The 20355-nt window shown below is 40.0% G+C and overlaps 1 protein-coding gene across 1 annotated transcript in view; it reads left to right on the top strand.

Annotated features, from left to right (window-relative positions):
* Positions 9963-20355, top strand: part of STX18 (syntaxin 18) — a 52893-nt gene continuing 42500 nt past the window's right edge. Inside the window, exon 1 of the mRNA XM_021396641.1 lies at positions 9963-10349. Coding sequence (XP_021252316.1) covers positions 10188-10349 — 162 coding nt within the window. The 5' untranslated portion in view covers positions 9963-10187. The remainder of the gene's footprint in view (positions 10350-20355) is intronic.

The following is a 20355-nucleotide window of genomic DNA, read 5'->3' as shown; positions in this document are numbered from 1 at the left end:
AGCCACGAGGTTACTGGAGAAAGGGCACAAGAGCCATGGTATCAGCGTTAGACTGATGGGATTAATCAGCTCATGTTAACGCACTGATTATCATACAGTAAAGGGAAATGTTTCAAAAGAATACTCCAGTCTGAAATGTAAAATGAAATCATTTGGACTTCCAGAGAGGTCATGGTTGAAATATCACAAAACTCTCTTTACTCAAAGCAGATGCTTATTAAGATTAATTTAGTGTGAAAAGTGAACCAGAAAGCATATAAAAGACAATGCCTCCTCAATTATGTAATAGGACACCTCCTCATTAAATTGCGTTCACTGAAGATGATGGTATTTTCCTAGGGGATGTATAACTACAGTTTGCCAAAGTCCCTCTCACCCATTTTAGATTAAATAGCTGGCTGCAGAGAATGAGGCCAAGTGAACAGAAACAAGAGAACTCAAATAAGCATCAATTTAAATGAAAATGAAAATGCCCATTATGGGTGTTTTCTAAATATGCGTGTTCAAAATAGAAAGTTACAATGATGCCAGGATACAAATAAGAAGTGTAACTAGCATTTAATATAAACACAAATACCTCTTTACTACATTTGTACACCAGTTGAAGTGACAGACAACCAATAGTTGTAACTATTCGCATAAATTTTCACATAACTAGAACAACTTTTCTTTCTTACCACCTTTTTTCTTCCTGTCTCTTTCTGTGAGCTCCCTCCAGTGTTCTCAAGTAAGTATTGTATCAGTGTATTTTGGCATATTCCATTCTTATCACACAAAGTACTATGACCAGAAAGGTAACATTCATACCACCCAAAATCAGCAGCTTCAAAACTAGATGCCTCATCTAAGCTGAAAGTCTCACCCAAACTAGACTGTGAGCTGCAAGAAGAAGCTGCACCTCGCCCACCACAGATGTCCTTTGCAATGAACAGCCCACATTGCCAGAAGACTGTGGGCTCTAGTGGTGCCCACAGAATGAGTTGAGACTCTGCATCAGCTTTAAATAATCAGTGTCATGGGGTTTTAATTCTCTCCTTCTCTTCCACTTTGGAGCTCTCAAGAAAAAATGCTGCTATAAACTGGACATTAATCATTCAGAAAAGACAGACAACCAGGAAAGCACTGACACTGCCTCTCAGTCATCAGCACAAAAAGAACAAGTTGGCTCTAAAACCTTATCAGGTAAGATACATTCTGTATAGTAATAATAATGCCTTTGTACAAGCCTAAGCTGAAAGGCTAAGGGGATATGATTACATTCCGGCAGAAAACATTCACAGTACTGAATCCAGTACACTGTGGATGTAGCAGTCTGCTTGGAGCCAGCTTAGGGAGATCTATACAGTGCTGCTGTGAAGGCTGTAAACATGTCATGATGCCCTATCACCCATTTACATCCAGATTAATTCCTGTTTCTACCACGATAAGCAAGAATAGAGTTAGATATCACATTTTCTATGCCTTTGCTCTGGCTTTGTGGTGTTGCTAAATTGAGCTGATATACATGAGAGTAAAATTATTTGTCATAGAGTTAATCTGCCTAGTTTAATTATGCTGGTTTAATTTGCAGTCTATTTACTGATGAATAAACTAGCAAAATACTGGGGCTTTGCAGTCTCTTTCTCCTTAAACTGTTCTTACTCTTCCCTTGTGCTAACTAGCGCTGTGTGTAACTGGGCCATGAAAAGTTCAGGGAGTTTAGCTGTTATAAAACTCAACAACTATTATGAGAACATAGATAATTTTAAAATCATAAGCAATAGAATTAAACAGAACTTTGTTTTGAGTACTACAATGCCAATTCAGTTGGTATCATTACTGGTGCTTTACTTATTGCGAAAGCCAGGATGACAAGCCACTGTACTGCTAATCTGTATGATATTTAGCAGATAGTGAGGCATTGCTTAACCTCAGAAATGTCAGAACAGAGAGCTATGGAATTACTCCAGTTCTTTGTGGTTCTGGCAAAGACTTTGTAGGATCTCTAGTGACGTATGCTGGGCCTGATTCAAATCCCATAGACGAAAGTGTCTTTGATTTGTCTTATTGTTACTTCTGACCCCATAAACATGGGGACCACTCAGGCAAAAGCGTTGTTTCTCTGGCATATCAGATAGTTGGTGGAGCTGACATCAAATAAAACTCCCAGTTTCATTTTTCCTCTTTTTCATTTAGAGCGCTCGCAACAGTATAAACCCCATCATTTCAGCTTGTTATGTATGCATCAGGATTTGAGTTTCTTATGAGAAAATTTTACAAATATTGACTATATTTCATAATTCTTTCTCATGCCATAATCTGTAAATAACTTCAGTCTTTCCTTTTCCTCTTCTCTCATCCTTTAAAATAATTATTCAAACAAGCTCTTTTTATGTTTTTTTTCTACCCATCCTCTTGTAAGGGCCACCTCACCAACACACCTATGGGTTACTAGTATGAAATCAGTAGAAGAACTGTACTTTGTTTCATGGCTGAAGTTCATCTTAATATTTTATAACATATTTTTTTCTTCTCCATTTTTATTATGGGGTTGGAATTCTAGGAAATAGCTAGGTTGGTCTAACTCCTAAACCCATGAATCTTGAGAAATTGAATTTGGTCTATATATTATATATATATAATGTTATGTCATGTCTTGTCATATCATATAATTTCATACCATATCATTTGGAGCTGCTGTGTTTGTGCTCCTTTTTAGCCTTCACTGTAGGATGGTTCCTGAAACTTGTATATTTTCATCCTCTCTCTGACATCAAGGGCTTATCAACATTACTTTTCTTGGAGAATTTCTAATGGATCTCTTGCATATATACGTCTAGCTCTGCTCACTGCCAACATCTCTGAGCCTGTGGGACAACATGAGCCTCCAACATATACAATGTTGATTGCATATATATTTTCAAGCCAAATCCTCTTGAGTCCAATATGGTGGGCAGTGGTGTAGAAAATCTGTTGTGTATTCATGGTATCCAATTTCTGAGGCCACATAGGTTGACAAACACAGAGTCTGCAGTTGTTGGGGATATTCATTCTCTTCCCTACCTACATTAAATTTCGCTTGTAAGAACCCTGTGCTGAAATTCGTCTGTGTTGGCTGCTGATCAGTTTATAAGGGCTTGTCTACGCAGGGGAGACTATGATATCAAACTGATTTGTGAAAGTACTAGACACCAAACCAAGCTCTGCCTGAAACAGATGGGTGGACAGCAGTAGGACAAGAGGGAATGGTTTTAAACTAAGACAGGGGAGATTTAGGTTAGATATTTGGAGGAAGGTTTTCACTCAGAGGGTGGTGATGCACTGGAACAGGTTGCCCAAGGAGGTTGTATATGCCCTGTCCCTGGAGGTATTCAAGGCCAGGCTGGATGTGGCTCTGAGCAGCCTGGTCTAGTGGTTGGCGACCCTGCACTCAGCAGGGGGGTTGAAACTTGATGATCTTTGAGGTCCTTTTCAACCCAGGCCATTCTATGATTCTATATGATTCTATAAAACATTTGGATACTCCCGTGCTTAACCAAAGCTGCCTCTTACATTCATCAGTGCCATACAGAGAGTGTTCAAAGGGCTCAGTCAATGTTAAGTGTGTTATCGTCATGTGTATTTTCACAGTTCTTAAAATTGTCTCTCCAGCCACATGCTGTTATCTGTGCCTGGTCTAGAACCTTCCAGTCCCTCTTTTGTTTTACAATCTCCTATTTTTTCATTATATTTTGCTCACAGCTTGTATTTATTGGAATATTTGTTTTGACTAGCATAAAGTTTATCTACATCACTTTCATTTTTCATTTGACCTCTAAACTTGGTATAGTTCATATACTTAAATTCCTATTCTTCCAAGTGCCATAATTTTTCCAAAATATAACATTTTCAAGGCACATAAAAACAACAGCTTGAGATAGTGACAATGCAAACCTCCCTGTATTATCTTGCTAATATTTTAGTGATTGCTCTCAAAGTTCAGTTCACTGAAGGAAATTAAACAGTAATCCAGCTGTTTCATCATCTTTTATGATTATTTAAGCACATGGGAAACAATGCTTGTTGTTATTATATGTGTATTTGTTGTTGTTAAAAAAAAAATCTCAGTTTTTATCATTCTTCCTTTTTGCCTGGTAGACAACACATTGCCTCATTCCTAGATGTAGAGGCCAAGCTTTTTTCAACTTCTTAGACAATTGTTGACTGATGTTGAAGAACTAAGTAAGAACAGTGTGACTTTGTGAATCTCTGCAGTAGTATCATACAGAATTCAGCAGACTGAACTTTGTGTAAGTGCCAGCTTTATTATTTTCCTGCAGAGCTTTGCAGAAACCACGCAGGTTGCAAGAATCTGTGAGGTTATGAAAAGTTCTCAAAGGAGATCGGCCATATATTCCTCTACAAGTGTATAGCTCCCAGAGGCTTTGAACAAGCTGAAATCTCTACAGCAAAAGACAAGGAATGCAGTGTCTCTATTGACTTTTTCCAAGTATATGTGTTGATTGTGGGAAATAATTGCCATAGATATTACTGGCTTTATCTGTTCCAATTATGACAGCCCTAATGATGAGATTGAGATGCCCTATTATATATGGCACCATATATAATGATGCCATGTATAACATATATGATATATGATATATGATATATGATATAATATCATATAATGTCAGGGCAGAGTGGGGTCCAGCTGCTTCCTGAGGGATGGGGAGACTGATGGACACCATAGCCTGCAGGGCAGGGCCTGGCCAGCTGAAGCCTGTCCTACTGCCCCAGGGCGAGGGGAGTAGGGTGGCTGGGGCACCCCCAGCTCATCAGACACATCCCTAGGGTCAGGGAAAATCTGAGGCCAGGTTGGGATGAGTCCATGTTTTGGGCCTGGCTTGATGGAGTCCATAGACAGGCATCCTTCAGAGTCACTGGGGCAGGGACTGATGACTGACAACCCTGTGGGCATGAAATAGGACTCTGGGACATGGGCAGGGTTGGGGAAAGCCCCAGAGAAGGCTGGACAGGGGCAAGCAGGGCTGTTATTGAGACCTGATACTCAAAACTTACTAAAATTTAGAGACCCGTGAATAATTAGAATCAGATTTAGATCTCATTAGGAGTTAAGCTCCTTATTACCTTTGGTGAACCTGACCTATTTCCTTTGTTCTAGATTTCTTTTTAGCTATCATTGTGTAAGATCCACTAGGCATTTGAATTGTTAGACTTCATATATGCCAATATATTTTGAAGAAAAAAAAATATTTTAAATGATGTGAGTGGTTTTGTTTGTTTGTGTGTGTCTGTGAATTTTGATGTGATGGTTTGGTTTCAAGAGGAGTAACAGAACCTTCATGTTACTGCCAATTGAGCCAGGCTGGGGTCAGTCAATATTTGTTGCCACAGACAGTAATACTGTTGTATAGCCTGGCAGTTTATAACTGTTGTTTCCACAGAACTTTTCACCATTTTATACAGTTGGCATACTTTCCTTGGGCAGGTTGTACTGTCTTCCAGACCTTCTTTTAAACACAAAAGATTTCTTCACATATCCACAAATTTGTTATATTTACTTTGAGTTTCAGCCAATAGCATGCATGCTACTGACTTGAAAGCTTATACAACCATCAAATACAGTTTGTCCCTTCTTGATTTGTCTCAATTGCAAACACGCACTGTAAGCAAATTGCCTTCCTTTTGATAATTTGTTTAGTTTGTAATATTGCCATCACAAAAAAAAAAGTTACTGTTATTATGCCAGAAAAAATATAAAATGTATAAAACGGACAGCATAGAGCTTTCTGTTGTCAGTGCCAAATTAGGACTCTGTAACCAGAGTGCATCGGAAGGGAAGAAGTTCAGGAGCTTTATCCCTTTTATTTACCTCTCACACAGATAGAACTTATGCCCAGAGGAGTTACCTGTCTCTGAGCACAGATGAACCCCACTAGGTCCTGTTTAATAGGCATATTCATCAATAACCACAGGGGAGCTTTGGCCTGCTTTTCACTGGCAGGTTTGCCAGGACATTTTACTGGACATAGCAGTTAAGAAGGTACACTGATGATCAGCGTGCTGTCCTCACACTGCAAATAACTCTTGTAATTTGTATGCTCCTAATTCTTCCTCTTCCAGACATACTTCTGCTGAGGCATGAGTGGGTGCACAGAGCATGTGCTCTTACTGATTTTCCTGCACTGCTTGAGGTGCCACTGTAGCCCTTTGTGTGTGCTTTGGAATTTTACTCCAATCTTAAAATCTTAAATTTCAAAGTTAGCCTTTTAGCAACTACAGGAAGCTCTAGTATGCACTACTGAAATCTATCTGCTCCAAAGCAAGATTTAAACTTTCAAAACAAGGTGGTTGTGGAAGTGCAAATAACTACTGAGTAGATGTAGTTACTGTATACAGGAAGCAAGGATCAAGTTCAAATAAAAGCTGTGGGCACCACTTCTTAGCAACTGATTTTAAAGTAATTGCAATCTTCAAAGCTATCTATTTATCTCTACAGCAGAGGTCTGGGTATTATATACCTAATGAGTTACACCATTTCAGAGCAAGCTTCTTTCACATTGAAAAGGTATTCCAAACCTTTTCCTTTCCTAGATCAACTGGTCAGTCCATTTCAGAGAGATGAGATCAGCTATATGGAATTTTAACACTGTGTTTCTTATAAAATGTGTCTCTGCTTATTTCCTTGCACCCGAATGGAAGCTTTAAAAGTACCCAGTATCAAAATTGGTTGTGTAATACTCCTACTATTGTTTTGGGGTGGCTTTCAGTAACTACTGGTCACACATGTACCAAGCATTTCTGGACATAAAGCACAAATAAATAAGTAAAACTAGAAATAAAGACACAATCATGTTTCCAAAGAATTTAGAGCCAAGGTCCTGATCTGATAAAAGCATTATGTGCTTAAATGTACGTACCATGAGTGGTTCCATTGACCTCAGTGGGACTATTCATAGTATTCATCGTGGTTCAGTGTGTGTACAAATCTTTGCAAAACTGGGAGGTAAACTAATGTACTGAAGGTTATTTTTTGGGTTTGTTTTTTTTTTTCCCATCCAAAATTGCATGGAGTATTTCAGTTATTTTTAATATCCTAAATTTCTTTAGAGAATAAGTAAAACAGACACCGGTAAGCTGTTGTTTCTAGAACCAGGAAGGTAAGATGAAGTTTAGAATTTCAAAACAACACTTATTTCCCTACAGTTTAAATGTGAAACGGCAAAATTTATAGATTCTTATCCAGTGTCCACTTACATGGGAATAGTTCAGATGAGTGTAAATGTTAACTTCATTAGATGTAAGAACAAGCTGTATATACACAAAACCAGAGAAGTTAATTCCATCCCCTGCATTTTCTGGAACATATTACTCTGGCCCAAGTTGTGAATGGATTATTTCTATAGGCACAGATTTACCTGAGTGGGTAAAGTAACATTTGTGGAAGGAGGCATAGTTACTCTAAGGATGGCAGAATCACAGCATATGAAAACTGCTGTAACACGTATTGATCAACAGCGTGAAGTTCAGCTGAGTTAAGTGCCAAGTTCTGCACCTGGGACTGTGCAATGCCAGGCACAGGTACAAATGGGAGACAAATGGCAGGAGAGCAGCTCAGCAGGAAGAGCCCTTCATGAGCCAGCAGTGTGCCCGACCAACCAGCAGGGCGAGCTGCATTTTGGGCTGCATTAAACACAATGTAGCCAGCTGGTCAAGAAGTGATCCTCCCACTATATTTAGTGTTGGTGTGGCCTTATCTTGACTACTGCATGCGTTAACTTTCAGTTAGCCCTGACGCAGTCAGGCAGTTGGATCTGATGATCTTCTGAAGGTCCTTTTCAACTGAACTACTCTATTCTATTCTATCCTGGTTTGTTCTGCTCTAAATAGCATTAGCAAATGTGTAGAAATGTCACCAGTGACTTACAGACTGTGGGTGTCAGTGCAATCAATGTGATGTTCCTGGAATTTTCTTTTGTGTGCTTAATTTGTTTTGTCTAACACAAAGGAAAGGAGAAAACCAATTTCTGGAAATATACCTGAATATCTGACTTATTTTGTGTAGATTTTAGCTTTATTAAATATCTTTAGTTATTGGATTTTTATACTTAATCTTGAAAGCGCAAAGGCATCTGGCTGCATGTCCAGTCAAATACTACTGGCTTTCCTGGAATGAAAACCCTAGCCTCTTTGGCTATACACTTGCTAATACTTAAATATATTTCATGCTAAAACCAGCACTGAGGATAGTGTCTTAACAACTGTATGTTTAATTAGAAATACATGTCCATAGCGCAATAAAACATGATTTAGAATAGAATAACAATAAGAGTATGAATGAATACTAATCACAATACAGCTATGAAGGAACTTATAATCTATTGCTAAGATTGAAGTGAACTGAAAGCAAAGTAGTAATTATCAATAGAAGAGGTCCTGATACTCTGGAGCAGATATGAAAACAGCAGTAGCTGGTTAAGTTCCAGATTGATGGGGAAAGGCAGGATTTTGAATTTTTTTCTTTGGAGACTGCCTCAGGGAACTCACTTTCAATCAGTGAGGGCACAGTTAAAATCACATAGTGTCTGCAGGATCCCAGAGCATTATATGGCATACATACACCACCACCACTAGTTATTTGGTAAGAAGTTTTCACCACTGTGCCACACAATTTCCTTTCTGGTCACTTGTTTCCTGCACAGAACATGGTAATGAAATTGACACAATAAAAATAATAGCAAAGGGTATTTCAGAAAGCTTTTTTCTGATTCAATTAAATTAACAATAGCTGTGCATTCTAGCTCCCTGCAGGGTATGTCCTTGGGGTAACAGTGATGCTGACCAACTGTGGGATGGCAGCAGATCTCAAGGGCCTTAACAGGCGGCATCCTGGCACAGAAATCACTGTTACATATTGTAGGTGTATTGAAGTCATTCTAACTATTGTATTAAAAAAGAAACACAGCTCTCCAGAGAGACCTAGACAGACTGGAGTAGTTGGCCCAGGTTCAAAAAATCCAAGCACAGGGTCTTGCACCTGGGTCATGGCAACCCTGCTATCAACAGGCTGGAGGATGTAAGGATGGAGCACAGCCCTGCCAAAAAAGACCTGGAGGGGCTGGTGGATGGGATGCTTGACATGAGCCAGCAATGTGCCCTTGCAGCACAGAAAGCCAACTGTATTCTGGGCTGCATCAAAAGAAGCGTGGCCAGCAGGGCGAGGGAGGTGATCCTGCCCCTCTGCTCTGCACTGGTGAGACCTCACCTGGAGTACTGCATCCTGATGTGGAGTCCTCAGTACAGGAGAGACATGGACCTGTTGGAGTGCATCCAGAGAAAAATGTTCCAAGGGATGGAACACCTCTCCTGTGAGGACAGGCTGAGAGAGCTGGGGCTGTTCAACCTGGAGAAGAGAAGGCTCCAGGGAGACCTGAGAGTGGCCTTTCAGTATCTAAAGCGGGGCTGTAAGAAACAAGAGGACAGACTCTTCAGCAATGTCTGTTGTGATAGAACAAGGGAAAATGATTTCAAACTAAAAGAGGGGAGATTTAGGTTGGATATAAGGAAAGAGTATTTTATAGTGAGGGTGGTGAGGCACTGATGCGCAGGTTGCCCAGAGATGTAGTGGCTGCGCAGTCCCTGGAGACTCTCAGTGCCAGGCTGGACGGGGCTCTGAGCAACCTGATCGAGCTGTATGTGTCCCTGTTCATTCAGAGGAGTTGGACTAGGTGACCTTCAAGGGTCCAACTCAAATAATTTTATGATTCTATGAAATAACCAAGAATCAATATATTTATACACGTATGGCCACCTCCTCTGGAAATCTCACAGCACCACCAATCCCAGATCCTGGTGCAAATCTGCTGAAGCCCATTAATTAGCTCTAATTAACCCGTCTTTCGGAGACTGACTTCTCAGACTAACGGCGTGGATGACTCTGTCTAACAGCACCACCTGGTGACACCTGCCGTGACACCAGAGCTCTGTGATCCAGGCGTCAGAGTTTCGCTGGAATATAAATTTTATTCCGCAAGCTTTCGCTGTGCGATCGGAGGCAGCAGAGCAGGAGTCCCGCACAGCAACACCCCGAGGTTCTCAACCCGGCGCACACGCCGCTGCCGTGGGACGAGCGGAACGCGCTGCGCGGGGCCGCGTTGCTCGGGGAAGGCTGCGCGGAGGCACCGGCGGACGGGGCCGGGCGAGCCGCCATGGCGGTGGACATCACCTTGCTCTTCAAAGCCAGCGTTAAGACGGTGAAGACCCGCAACAAGGCGCTGGGGGTGGCGGCCGGCGACAGCGCCCGTGATGAGCTGCTCAAGCGCAGCGCTGCCCGCTCGAGGAGCGACTTCACCGGTCGCGCACGGGAGGTGGTGAGTCCGGGCGGGCGGCCGGGGAGGGGGGGCGGCGGCGGCGGCGGGCGGCAGCCCTCCCCGGGGAGCCGGGGCGAGCGGGTGGCTCCTGAAGTGCCGCAGACCGCCCCTGGGCAGCGCTGCCCCCGGGCGGATGTGGGCCGGGAGCCGGCGCTGATCTGGCGGCTGGAGGGCTCCCAGCACCCCCTCCACTCCGAGTCCCGTTCCTCCGGGCTGGAGCTCTGGCGCTCCCCTGGCCGCGTCCTTGCCTGCCGGGCTGGGGCTTGCTGCCGCCGGGCCCTGCTGCGGGCTGCCACGTAGGTCGCCTCCGGAACAAATGGGCGAGTCTTTGTGGTGCTGGGTCCGTACTTATTGCTGATTTGTTTCTTGTGTCACACGGTATGGCTGTCAAGTGCCGGGTCCGTATAAACTGCCAGTAAACAGATAACTGGGACTTTATGCAACTTGAAAAGACAAGCACTGAGAAGATAAGGAATTGCAGGGCTGGAGGCTGACCAACGTTAATGATATTCCTGTGTAGTTCTGTAAACTTGTTGCAGATTCTTTGCCTCCATACTAAGCAAAAGATATGGGGGGGAAAGAAGTGGTGTCAGAGCACAGTTTGAATAACACCCTTAATCGGGCACTGGAGCACACCTTGGAAGTATTCCAGACCAGGCTGGCTGGGGCCCTGGGCAGCCTGATCTAGTGGGTGGCAGCCCTGCCCATGGCAGGGGGTTGGAGCTGGGTGATCTTTAAGGTCCCTTCTTGCCTAAGCTGTTCTGTGATTTGGAAAAGCTCGAAGAAACAGCCTGCTCAGTGTGCTGTATAAGGAGACAGACTTCCAGAAGACACATGCAAGTGTAGGGCTCGGGAAAGGATGATGGGGAACCTGTGGCACTGAAGAGGGCAGTGATACAGTGATGGACTTTCCATTGCTTCACATTTATAGAATGCTGTTAGAATTTACTGTGTGTGTATTAGTGCTTTTTGGTCAATGAAAACAAAAGCAATTATTTTTTTTGTCCTTGGACTTTGACATAAGTATTTTAATTTCAGTATTTATGGATATTAAAGATTGTTTTAATCACGCTTTTACGGACTTGCGTAATAACTTGGTTTTGGTATCCAATTTGATACCGATATGTAACCAGTACGGATATCGCATAGGTGCCCAGTTTATGTGTCACTTGTTCTCAGCTTTACCGTAGCCTTAATCCGACTGGTTTGGGTATTTTTAAATGATTGTCAGTTTTGGAAGGTGTCTGGCACTTGAACTTCTTTCTGTCTTAGGAAATCTTACAATTTAAGCCTTCTCCTTTACTTTTTATGGCAAGTAGAAGCTGTTAGAAAGATCATCTATTAATTATACTTACTTATTTGAAAAGATTAAATGTTCTCAACCCATCAATAAAGGCTGACTGTTCAGTATGTGTTACAGAAATGGAATTAGGGTTGATACAGCTTATTAACAGAAATAAAATTAGTGGGCTTGATTCCAACTGTAAATTATTACTTTGTTTTGTTTTGCTAAGGAGATTATCTGCTTCTTTAATGTCCTTGCAAAAAGCTAAAAAATTAAGTGCTACAATGTAAATTCTTCAAAAGCAATACCAGACGTATCTGAAAACATGTCCTTTAGAATGGAAAATTTGAACGGTTTATTGTTTCTGAGCCCTTAAATGTGAAATTTCAGAATGATCGAATGTCTGTGATTGAAGCTGTTGAATGCATGAGAATGCCAGATTCATGGGACTACAACATCTGTTCTTCATATAAGTTCTTTGTATGTATTCTACAGAATGATCAGTTTTTTTTTTTTTTTAGTTGATATTCTCATCAAGAATATGTTTAGTTGCTCTGTTTCATCCTCTGTAATGAGAAGGAAAAATCCCCATGTTCCAGTTAGCGGTTTCAGAACATAGTGAATAAAATCTGAGTCTTTAGAAGACCAAGAAATATTCAAAATACTAAAAACAGAGGAGAAAAATATGATGCCTACTAGCCTGAGACAGAGCAACTAATGCACAGGCAGCCCCAGCTATAGTACTATTTAATTTGCCTTTACATATGAAAAAGGAGACTGCTGAGTGAAAATTAGCTCTACTTTGTTCTTTTGCCAGGGAAACCAGAATGTCAATATTAGCACTCAAGCTTTTTTCAGTTATACAAACATCTTTAATAGCCCAACAATATTGTATTTATCAAGACCACCTGCCAACTTCCAGTTATTTACTATATAAAGTATTCCAATTTTTTTTCAAGTTGAAAATGTCAGTTTAAAAATAAAATAACCTGCTTACTGTATTAACTTCTTTTGGGATGGGACGTGCATTTGCCAGGTCTAGAATAGGCCTGAATGAGACATAATCTCCAAAACCTCTGTATCTGGGAACTAAATTAAAGTGTGTGGCAGAACACAACTGGTGAGTCAGTCTGCATGGCCATGAGTGAATTGCTTCACACATAGCTGAGTGGCTGACTCTGATAGCGCTAGGAAGGGAACAGCCAAAACTGGTTAAAATTGAATGCTTTAACTTCTTCTGTTTTATACTCAAGCAGACTGAAAAACTCCAACCTGCTTTACTCAGGTTAGTTTATACGATCATTCTGGCTCTAACCACTACACAAGAGTAACTCCCATGAGAGAATATTTGGATGCCAAGGAAATATATACTGCTTACGGTACAGCCAATTACAGAGTTTATTAGAAATTAATGACTGTGCCAAATTTTGGACAGCAAGTGATATTTCAGTTCACTTTTTCTCTCTTAATGAGAGGTAAACTCTAATAAATTGGGCCCACAGCTGAGGTCATTGGAACTCATGCTGACGTCTCCCTCGTACCGTGCTGAACACTCACTTCTCCCCTCTGAGTTCACCGGGGGCTGCATGTTGTAGTCATTTGCATGCACCTGGGATTGCCTCTCCTATTTTCTAGGCAGAAAACTGAATTCTAAATTATACTTTTTCAAATGGAAAGGTACAGCGTACTGCATTATATTATTTCAGATTTATCTCTTCCTCACTGCAAATTGTTTTTTGCCTCTCATTTCCTTCATCCTTGTTAGAAAGCAACTCAGGCTAAGGGATGGAAGGCGAAGTCAATAATTTAAATTAGGAGGGTAGAAACTTTAAAAAGCAGGTTAAGGAAACAGCAGGGGAAGGATTTTAAAAAGACTTTTGGAGAGGAATGAAATGCTAGCCTTGTTTAATGCAGTGGGATTAAAAGCCAAATCACAAATGTTCCCCATGTGATGTTTCTGGTTTTAGTAAAACTTCCATCAGTAACAGTGGTGAGGATACAGGTTGGCCCTGGGGGAGGAGCTGTAAACCCTTGTGTTTTGGGAAGATCTGAAATGTCTGTACAAATGTCTGTTGTCCTCCCTTCCCTTTGTTTGTTTGCTTTTCAGCACATTCTTAACTCCATGGGAATTATTTCTGAGCATAGGCTGAGCAGCTGGATTGAACGCTGGCTTGGGAAACAGCTTCCCTAGCTGCCCACTGAGGTTGTTTTGGTTAGCTGGGCATCACGTGGTGCTGCAGTGTGGGTTTGAGGGCAGAGGGTCCCCTCTCCTTGTCCTTTCCTCGCCTCCTTCCAGGGCCAGCTTGGCTGTGGGATGTTCTTTCCTAGCATGCAGTTGTTGGAGGAATTATTAATTGTAGGTGGTTACTATGATCTCTTACGAGCCTACAGTCTTCCATTTAGTTGATGTTGTCATCTTGCTGAAAAATAAGGATAGACCTACTGGAAGATAGTTGTACATATGGAATGGGAAGAAACCTGAGGTTTAATATATGTGGCTTCCTTCATTTTTTCAAATACAGCTTAAATTTGTGTGACATCTGAAGAAGGAAAAAGGTGGACTGGGGCAGGGTGGCTGGTGCTATGGGGTGGGAAAAGCCGGAGTGATGCAATGGGATGACTACAGGGTGAGCAGGCTGAGCAGGAGGAAAGCAGTCTGGTACAGCTGGGAGAAGGGAGAGTCAGCTCTGAGAGGATAGCAACAGGGATGCAAAGAAAGGAAGGAAAAACAGGAACTGATATAGAGAATGTCAGAATATAACTAAATAGGGTTAGAAAAAGCAAGAAAGGAAAAGGAAGAAGAAACAGCAAGAATGAAACTTGCAGTTGTGCCTCAGCTTACTGTCTCTTTGAGTTCTTTATCAAACTCCTTGAAGAAAGAACAGTTCACTGTTTTCACTATCTAGGTACACTGAAATTGCTATAAACTTTTATCTTTATATATTTTTAACCTAGAATCTTGCTTGTGACAGAAATGAGCTTACATATGAGCAAAGAAGGAGTACCAGAGTGATTTGCTAGTGATGGAACTGCTGAGACTTATTTTTCCAGACAACAGCAGTGAGGCCAAAATAAAGTTCATTTCTCTGGAATTAAGTAACTTTCTGGTTTTGATTCTCTTCTCTTTCAAAACAGGACAGATTTGGGAGATAGTAGCCCAGAGAAGAACTTAGAATCATAGAATTGTTTGAGTTGGAAGGGACCTTTAAGGGTCATGTAGTCCAGCTCCCCTGCAACGAAGAGGGACACCTACAGCTCAATCAGGTTGCTCAAAGCCTGTCCAAGCTTATACGTGACTTTTTACAACATCCTGCACTTGTTTTCACTGTGCATACTGTATGCTTGTAAAGTTGCATAGAGAGGGATGCTTCTTTGACTGTTGAAGGGCACTAATTCTGTTAACTTCAAAAAAACTTAGAATTGGATTAAGCAGCTTTCTCCTCTATGATGATTAGCAAACAGTATTTCTGAGCCATCTCAGCTAGTAATTGCTTTGAGCTCTCAGATGTGTTGAAGTAGTAGTAAATGAGAGAGATGACTTAGGATGCCATGCTTCGACAAAAAAAAAAGAAGTTTAAACTCTTTTAGGGAATGGGTATTTCAAAGCTTAGAGTTTGCAGCATCAAGCAAATTAATAGCTAATTATTGCCTTCAACCAGGTGTACTGAGACTCTTGTTTGTTTGGTTTTTTTTTTGCCAGTAGTGGTTAACAAGATTATTTACTGCTGTAATGTTGAGCTGATTCCTTGTGATTTTTTGATGATGAAGGAATCAAGTTTTTCTGTTCCACCATAGACAAAAGGGTATAATTGTGAGTAAAATATTCTGAAATTACATGCTCTGTCTTTGAAATGTCAGACCACTATGCTTGAAAGTATTTATCAAGCTGGCAAATATTAAACCCTGGTGTGACAGCTTCAGTGAAAGCAATTAAAGGGTGAAAACTGGAGATATGAACTGTTGGCAGCGGTTTTGGGGAAAATGTTCTTTAATGTCAAAAATATTCCAATTTAGTGTAACTGTTTAGGATTTTAAATTACAAATACTTTATTGAAAACATAAACTTCCTGGCTTCAGAGCGGTATGGCAAAGCTTTTTGTCTGCCAAAAATGACAATTTCTAGCAACTGAGTGCCAGCTTTGAGGCGTGTGCTTGTCTTTATCCTTTCATTGACTCAAACCCTTTTTACTAAGGAGCGTGAGAGCAATGGAAAAGTGGATGTATTGCATCTGCTGAAATGTAAAACTGTTCAATTTCTGTAGGTGTTGTCCAGCATTTGAGACAAATAAACAAAACTCACATGCAGTTAAATGTATTCAGGTTGGATAGGAGGAAGAATTTCTTCTCACAAGAGTGGTGAGACATTGGCACAGGCTGCCCAGGGAGGTGATGGGCTCACTGTGCCTGGAGGCGTTCAAGGAAAGGGTAGATGTAGTACTTAGCTACATGGTTTAGTGGGCAATATTGGTGGTAGGTGGATGGTTGGACTAGATGATCTTAGAGGTCTTTTCCAACCTTAATGATTCTATGGTTCTATGAGTGTAATCCAAATATATATATACATATATATATATGTATGTTTACTTTTAAACTTTTAATATGTAATTAAATATTCATTCAGAATCAGTAAGATGAATTTCTGTAGTACAAGCTGGAACAGTTTCCCACTTCTCCATGACTCAGCTGGAAAGCGAGAAACAGGTTTCAGGCGAACATCAGCAGAGGTTCTGTGAGGATAACCAAGGACTCCTTACCATTTTGTTGGTCTGAGACTGAAAATACGAGAAGGGACTCGTTTTAGGACTTGTTAAAAATGAAATCTCACTACACTTACTGGATTTCTAATACAGAGTAATATTCTAAGTAGATTTTTTTTTTTAACAAGGTCATTTAATCATGGAATCATAGGATGGCTTAGGTTGGAAGGGACTTCAGGGATCATCAACCCGCTGCTGCAGGCAGGTGTGCCAACCTCCATGTCTAATACTAGACCAGGCTGCCCAGGGACCCATCCAACCTGGCCTTGAACACCTCCAGGGACCGGGCATCCACAACCTCTCTGGGCAGCCTGTTCCAGCACCTCACCACTCTCATAGTAAAGAACTTCCCCCTGATATCCAACCTAAATTATTATTTTAATGGAAAAGCCTTGGACAGGGGAAAAAAAAAATGAAGTCCTCAAGCATCTAGCACATATGGAATGCAGCAATATTTTAATTTAGAAAACCAGAAATACACTTGCTGCTGAACATTTGGGGGATTTCTGGAATAAATGCACACTGGAGGCCTGGTGTGAAGAAGAGGCGCTTTGAAGCGAGCCCTGTCTGTGTGATAGCCCAGAGAGCTGCATGGATCCTGGAGCCCACAAATAGTGACGGGAGAAGAGGAAAGTAGGTTCCAGCAGCAGGAAGAAGGGAGATTGTCAGTAATTCATATTTAGATCAGGAAAAGCATATTCTGGATGGTTGTCTTTTGAGTAGTTCTAGAAGCGTTGTATCATCTGCTGTTTTTTCAGATTGACGTGGGTTGAATAAAGACATGATTGCATTAGATTTCTTTTTTTCTTTTTCCTTGCCTATTTTCAGATGGTGTGGATGTTTTTACAAAGTAAAATAATTTCAACTTCCCAGGCTTTTTGGTATTTCTCTTTCTGAAAAGAAAGCTGTAATTTCTTTAAGAGTTTTTGGCTGAGTTAATGGTCTCCCCCCCCTTCTCCCTTATCTCTTTTAATTCTTCTTCAGCCTTTTTTAATTTTTTTTTCCCCTTTTCCAGGAAAGAGCACAAAACACACACAAAACAAATTGCTTAGTCTTAGGACGCTTTTATACATAAGGCATCCTATACATGATATCTGTCTTCATAACTAGATAACTTTTATTAAAAATAAATGATGATTGCAAACAGACATGTGAAAGGCAAACATATAATGGTGATGAAAACCATTTAATGATTAGTGGAGAAACAAATATTTATTGAAAATAAAACCATGTCTAAAGGCTCTAATGCTGACTTTTGGAAACATCACCATGTAGCGGTATTTGCAATACCATGTGTCCTGTACAGTAGATATTGTTTAAAATTGCTTGGGAACTGGAGCTTGCAATTGTGTGCTTGGAATGTCCTGCAGATAATTAAGTTGTGGTCAGGCTTTAGAAAAATAAAAAGTTCTCGAACTATGATTTTACAAACATGCTACAATAACATTTCTTTATATTTAACAGTTTCTTATAGAAAGCTGATACTCTCATGAGGCATTCACTAAAGGTAAAACATCAAGAAAGAAAAAATATTAAATTAAAACTTCACTTAGGATGTTGACAGTTAGCTTGTAATATTAAACAGATGTTCATGTTCTTGGGATATTCTTCATTTAGAACTTTGTTTCATACTCATTTTCAAGTGACAGCTACAAATTTTTGATTAATTTAAAATTCTCTTTTCTTCAGTTGCTTTGATATATATAATTTTCTTTAGGTCAGATCAACTGGACTATGATGCATACTGTAGTTTCTGTTGTGTTATCCAAGGAGAGAGCTCCTTTATCTAGGCTTAGACTGAAACAGAGTTCATCCAGCTCTGTTTAAAAAATGATAATAATAAACTACACGTATAGAAAGATCCTTTGGCCAGACATTACCCTTGCATGTGTGAGCAGGGCACTTGCTGATTCTGGTCATGGGTATCGTAGGACATAGTTTGGATGGATAGGTTCATAGTAAATATTATGCTTGAGATGATGCAAAAGTAAAGAAAATTAAGCTTTTAAAAGAGAGAAGTTTAATGAAATATGGAGGGAATAATCAGTTAAAAAGAAGAGTATAGCACTCTTAAAATATCAGTATATTGTGTCTAGTTCACTTGTCAGTCAACCTTTTTCAAAACTAGTGTTTTATTTTTTTTAATAGAAAAGAGCTACAAAAATGATCTTAAGTTTGGAAAATCTGTGTTGTGGTGGGAAATCTTCTATTTTGTTAGGGGACATAGCTGCAAAAAAAGTAAGTCTGACTGTTTATGGATTTTACAGAAAACCAAAACTGAGATACAATGCTGGAAAAAGCGTGTTCTTGTGATATGATTCAGCTGCCCTTTGATTTAGTTGATCCAGCACCATGTGAAGTCAAGTGCAAGTATTGTAAAATCCAAACGGTACTCAACAAGTAATGCAGGAGTTAATACAGAGGGGTGGCTGAGGAATTCCTTTTTACGTGTGGGACATTGCTTCTTTCCAAAGCAAAGAATTGGATACTGGTTTCCCAAATCTCAGCCTACTTCTCCTCCAGTGACCTATGACTCTGCTCGGTCTGACCTTAGACTGTGAAAATGTATGAATGTTCTGTCTTCATTTTTTTAAATAATAAATGAAATTACAGGCAACAATGTGTTTAAGTTTTTCTAAACTAAAATAGCTTTATTAGACTTCACAGGGTGCTTCATGTAATTATCTACCAGAGGTGCTGCCTACTGCAAAGCAAGTGACCTCTTATTCATGATATTTTTTTTTCTGACTACTTCCTCACAAATTCCAGAGTATATATGAATGTATAAAGACAGTTAAATGTGGTTTTGTTTGTTTTCATCAAGAAATGAACAATGCATTAACCCAAGTGAGATCTTAATTGATGAAATAATACTGTAGTCTGCATACCAACTCAGGAGCTGGATATCTCCTTTCTTTGTCCTGTAAATTTTCCTATCTCTTTAATACACATTAATACAATATGATATGTCACAAAGTGAGTGAGACTAGGTTATTGTAAGAATATACTTTATTTCAATTAATGATGTTATTTCCAATTCCAGAGATTCTTAGTTCATTATTGAATCTATTGTAGTGTAGATGGGAAATGCCTACAAGAACTCAGATACATCAATTCAAAAACATAAAATGCAGTAAAGGTGCCTATAGATAATAAGGAAAAATGCATCTGAGAGGGAATCCTAATGTGAAGGAAAAATGGAAAAAATCAAGGAGTTAATCAGTTTGTCTAAAATGCGACCGAGTTCTATATTTATTTTTCTCTGTGGCATATAGAAAGCACAGTGCTGTGGTCTGGCTGTGACTTCACCATTTTACCATACAGTGCATCACAATTTATTGTCCCTGTACTGAAATTTGCAGTAGTTTTAGGAGTGGTTTGTGGGTTCACTCAATACACTTGAAATACATGATATAATTTTATTTTGTAGGGAAAATTAAAGCATGTGAATTTTTCCAGAAGGAAGCTTTTTTTTGCTTAGAATAAATGACAAGAAGGCCTTCCTACAGAGCTCTTAAAATAAGAATCTATTGAATTAAGCACTATGTAAACGTTATTCTGAATATTATTCCAATTTTAAAGAAATACATTCAGATGCAACCACTGGAGGTATGGGAAGAAAGATAGTCTAAGTCTTATATTAATTCTGTCTTTTGAGTAATGCTTGTTTGCACACTCATCTTTGACACTAACAAGAATCAAAAGTTTACTTCAAAGATTGTTCCTTGATTTGCTCCTAAGTGGTTGATACTGACGTTTTTATTCCAAAAAAAGCTGCTGCCAGAGCAGGTGTGCTGAGAGCTGTTCTAATGTTATGGAGCATCTTTCTTCTGGGTTTCTTGTGGTTGGGTCTGGCATCAGGATTTGTCCCTTACATGGAAGACTTTGAAATAAAATGAATAAAATGTTAATCATAGAAATGATGTGAGATAGTTTGCCATGCTCCTAATCTCTTTCATTAGCA

Source organism: Numida meleagris, chromosome 4 (genome assembly GCF_002078875.1).
Source record: "Numida meleagris isolate 19003 breed g44 Domestic line chromosome 4, NumMel1.0, whole genome shotgun sequence".
NCBI classification, from domain to species: domain Eukaryota; kingdom Metazoa; phylum Chordata; class Aves; order Galliformes; family Numididae; genus Numida; species Numida meleagris.
This window is presented reverse-complemented; position numbering and strand designations above follow the sequence as displayed.